The sequence below is a fragment of the Cyprinodon tularosa genome, unplaced genomic scaffold (assembly GCF_016077235.1).
Source record: "Cyprinodon tularosa strain WSP-4 unplaced genomic scaffold, ASM1607723v1 ctg608, whole genome shotgun sequence".
NCBI lineage: Eukaryota > Metazoa > Chordata > Actinopteri > Cyprinodontiformes > Cyprinodontidae > Cyprinodon > Cyprinodon tularosa.
The window spans coordinates 752,501-757,167 of NW_024039350.1; the positions used below are offsets into that span (position 1 = coordinate 752,501).

A 4,667-nucleotide genomic window follows, 5' to 3' on the forward strand; every position below is an offset into this window, starting at 1 on the left:
AGTTATTTTATTTTTTAATTTTTTCTGCAGCCTAACTTACATGGTTTATGGTAAACACTGAACAAATCTTCTTATGACTTTGTTTTTTACAACTGCTTTCCTCTGAATGCATAAAGAGAAGTTGTTGATATCAAAGATTCTTCCACCTAAGCTTAACTAGAACCCTCATATTTTTTCCCCTCACCTTTCCATAGAAACATAATTTGTGTTCCGTTAAGGTACACTCAAAACAAAACAAGAATTTTGCAGCTTGAGCAAAGGATTTCCATGTTATCTCAACGTAGAGGGATCTGAAGTGAAGCACAGCTGAGCGAGGTGAATGGTGCGATTTTGGTGAATTCTGTGTAGTTCGATCTCCACCACGCCTGCGGATTTCGCTTCACTTAGTTCGCAAGAGTTGAAATATCTGAACTTTTGACAAGGGACAAGCTTTTTATATCAAAATAGAAAGTGGGGAATGTTCCTAAGAGGTATGCGGGTTAGAGTCCTGCACGGGTCGAGTTTTACCAACCCGCACCCGCCCGAACCCGTTAGGATGACTACCGATCCCGACCCGTCACCCGCGGATATTTTCAATTCAAATCCGAACCCGACCCGACCCGTTGATATTTAACCCGCAACCCGACCAGTTAACACATCAAGTAATAGGCTACAGTACGCTGCGCTGCAGAACATCGCCCTTAACACTGCAGCAGACGTGTATGCACTGACTGTGGCCTTTTTGGAAGGAAGCCCACACTGCCGGCAGGGCTTTAAGCTACAACAAGGGTGACCCCAGTGCCTGATTAATATAACATTTCTGATGTCCATAACAACACACACGCATAAAAAAAAAAAAAATCACCAACTACCCGCCCGCACTAAAAAAAATGTAGCGGGCGATTGGGAGGAGAGGATTTTAGCCGGAGACCCGTTGGGGACCCGCGGGTGCCCGACCTGTTGCAGGACTCTAATGCGGGTAGCTTTTAAAAATGCTGCAAGGATTGTTTTGCGGTCCTACCTCCAGTGCAAACACCAGCCATCTGCTCCCTTCTCTAGCCACTCCACCGCTCTGTTGCCCTGCAGGATTCCTTCATCCACTGCCCTCCTTCCATCTCCTGCAGTTAGCCTCTAGAAGCTAGCACCAGCCAGCCATAGCCTCTCCCTTCCGGCTCCCTGGCGGACCTCTCCGATGTACCGCAGTCCATCTCCTAGCCCGCAGCAGCCTTTCAGCCACCTTCAGCGGTGCTATCTGCCCAGAAGACTTACCCAATCCTACTGCCTTATTCCTGCGATCCTCTGCAGCTAACCTATTTTACCCTGCTGTGTGAATTGCTTTCGCTAGCCAGGCAAATTTCAAACCAAGCAAAAGCATGGGAAACTTTCAACGGTTTTGCTTTCAGCAAGGAACCTACCTTAAGAAAACCTTGAAAGTTAAAACATAAGGAGATGGACTTAATTCAATAATTACAGAAATTCTGAAGGCATTTGTTTAGGGGTTTGGGTTTAAAAGGGATGGACAAAAAAATATTTTCGTAAATTTTATTAAAAGAGCAGGAAAAAAAACGTGATTACTTTACTTCCAATTCAATAATATCCTCCTCTTTATGTTGATCTGTCACATAAAATTACAATTTAACACATTGAAGTTTTTGGTTTTATGTTAAAACATTAAATGATTCTGTTTTCTTTATTTGAATGCTTGTAGCTTTAATTATTCTTGCAAATGTTGCGTATAGTTGATGAGAGGTGCTAAAACAGTGTCAGTTGGTGTCATTTTAATATTTTTTCTCCCCTTTCTCCTCAGGAGACCCAGAGCTATTCCAAGAACCACGACAGTGTGGGGGTTATATTTGCCAGTATCGTTAACTTCAGCGAGTTCTACGAAGAGAGCTACGAGGGAGGAAAGGAGTGCTATCGCGTTCTGAATGAACTGATTGGAGATTTTGACGAGCTCCTTCGGAAGCCTGAGTTCAGGAGCGTGGAAAAAATCAAGACGATCGGCTCCACCTACATGGCTGCGTCTGGGCTCAATGTCCAGCAGATGGCGGACGATGAAGATGAGTCCCCTCACGCCCACCTGAGGGCGCTTTTCAACTTTGCGCTTGATATGATGGGCGTACTGGATGATTTCAACAAGAACATGCTAGGCTTTGGTTTCAAGCTGCGGATTGGGTTCAACCACGGTCCCCTGACGGCGGGGGTGATCGGCACGACTAAACTGCTATATGACATCTGGGGGGACACTGTTAACATAGCAAGCCGCATGGACTCTACCGGCGTGGAGTGTCGGGTGCAGGTGAGTGAGGAGAGCCATGCTGTCCTCAGCGCCATGGGTTTGGAGTTTGACTATAGGGGGACAGTCAATGTTAAGGGCAAAGGTCAAATGAGAACCTTTCTCTACCCTAGAAGTGGGGAGAGCTTTTGCCAGGACCGAACAGAGCAGGCAGCTGGAGTTGGACCCACTATATTATTTTCCGATAAGACTTTAGCCACTGCTGTACCTGCTTCCTCCTCTCCTCCCAATCAGCCCCCTCAAACCCAAAGCACTGTGAGGGCTCAAAGAGCAAACCCTAAGCCCGAACCAACCAATAGCACAGAAGAGACGGACGAAGGGTACAGGGACTCAGCACATACCCCTGAGGAGTCTCCAGACAAAGACATTAACACCCTTCCTTGCTCTGAGCTAGGCCCAGCTACACAGGCTTCCTCTGAGACGGAACCAGCTCCTCTCGCATCTCGGGAGGATGAAGAGGAGGAAGAGGCTAATGAGCTTACAAAACTCAACGAGGAGTTTTATGCTCGTCTCTGATCCTAGATCCTACTCATTTCCTGTTTTCTTTTTCCCTTCTCCACCCCGCTGCTGCATCTTCAGGACTACAAGTGTTGGCAAGGATATCTCTTATTATCCATCCTTGGCATAGAAGAAGCGGCGGAACATTTCAATACTCATCACGGCTTTGGCAACTAGAAAAGGAGCTGCTGAAGATCGTTTATGGGAGTGTTGCCTGAGAGCAAGGGTGGATTTAAGACCTGTGTTGAGCACAGCTGTTTATCATAATGAAAAGGGTTAAGAAAGGGAAAAAAGGGACAATTTTTAAGTTGTTGTTTATGTCTTTTCTTAATATTTTTTATTAAGTGCCTTCAGGACTAGAAAAGTGAACGAACAAATAGAAAGAATGAACAAGAACAACCTAAATAAACTATAGAACATGCTGTAGTTTCTTACGTCATGCTTTGATTTTAAATGCAAGTATTGTAAGTATTTTTTTTTTATTTTTTTATAAATCATTACCTTTGTGCCATATCACTCGCTAAGGGAAAATCATTTTGAGTTTTTATGTAAGTGCCAATGCCGTATTATAGGCTTTGTGGGGAAATCACAGGAAAATTGAGGGAATTACACAAAGCAGTGTTAATATTATGTATTCTGCTTTGACACGGGGGCCTAAATACAGTATTCATTTATGCCCAGAGATTTACCAATAAGGGAATTTGCTGCAAAGCAGGCTGCTTCGATTTTAGCTTGTGTAGCAATTTGATGAACATTTAAAGCACAGCTCTTGCACAGTTTTTTTTTACCACTTGTATTTACCCGTTTTTACAGCTTGATTGCTTCCGGGAAATGTTAGAGAAAAAGATCTGCAGTAAAAAGCACAAAAACTAGACACATAAGGGAATATAGATCTGATTTAGATGTGTTTCTGAAGTTCTAACACCATCAGTAAGCAGGCAGGCACTTTAAACTACAAAGGTGTTCATGCATCTTGAATTTTTTTTTATCTTCCAACCCCAGAGTTCAATATTTCTATTTGGATTTTATGTGATTGGCCAACATGTAGTACCTCTACATCAGTTGGGATGAAGCATAGGGGAAAATGATTCATGGTCTTAAATTAGTTTTTACAATTTATAAGTGTTGAGTGTGTAGTTGGCTCTCCCAAATCGATTGCTTGTAGAAAAACATTTTCTTTAAATAACTGCTTCACGTTTTTGGGGCAGGTCTCCTTTTCTCTCTTCTTTTTTTTATCTCAACAAATATTTATAGCTTTTTCTTTTTTGCTAAAGGTCTTAAGCTTATTCGGATTGATTAGGGAGCATCTGTAACAGTCAATTATAATCTAACAGTGCCCTGATATTTGTATTTTATAATATGGTTCTGTACATCTTGGTCGCTTTAATATGAAACGGCCTCTGTTTAAAAAGATGACTTTTATGGAAACACTGGCTGCATATTTGGGGGTCAGTATCACATTAAAATGTTAGAATATTTTAAACAGGACTACTTACGGCCTTGTTTCAATTAGGGATTTTGTTTTGTATGTCTTCTCACAAGTCCAGATTTGCAGAGGGCAAAACTAATAGTTACCCTGATGATAGCTTCTCCAACCTGAGCTGCAAATCTCTACAATGCCGCTCTCCTTGCCTGCTGCTGGTTTAAGTGGAAAGACATGCTTTGGTCAGTTTGTGGTAGTGCTTTACTATTTTATACCCTAACCCAGATTTAAATTCACCATAATATCCTCACTGGTGTGTCTGCTGTGTTTCTTGGTGTTTCCAATGTATTTGTTAATAAATGTTCTCTAACAAAAATCTTAAATCTTTAGAGAACAGCTTATATTGTAAGAAGAATGAAATACACACAGCTGGACTTTTTGCTACTTAGGTGACAAGATTTTATTTAAGCA

The 4,667-nt window shown here is 42.2% G+C and overlaps 1 protein-coding gene across 4 annotated transcripts in view; it reads left to right on the forward strand.

The window, feature by feature from the left end:
• Positions 1 to 3,046, forward strand: part of LOC119798032 (adenylate cyclase type 9-like) — a 62,757-nt gene extending 59,711 nt beyond the window's left edge. For all 4 annotated transcript variants that reach the window (XM_038307361.1, XM_038307360.1, XM_038307363.1 and 1 more), the window contains one exon: positions 1,787 to 3,046. In XM_038307361.1, the coding sequence (XP_038163289.1) occupies positions 1,787 to 2,791 (1,005 nt within the window). In that variant the 3' untranslated portion in view covers positions 2,792 to 3,046. The remainder of the gene's footprint in view (positions 1 to 1,786) is intronic.
• The last annotated feature ends 1,621 nt before the right edge of the window (positions 3,047 to 4,667 follow it).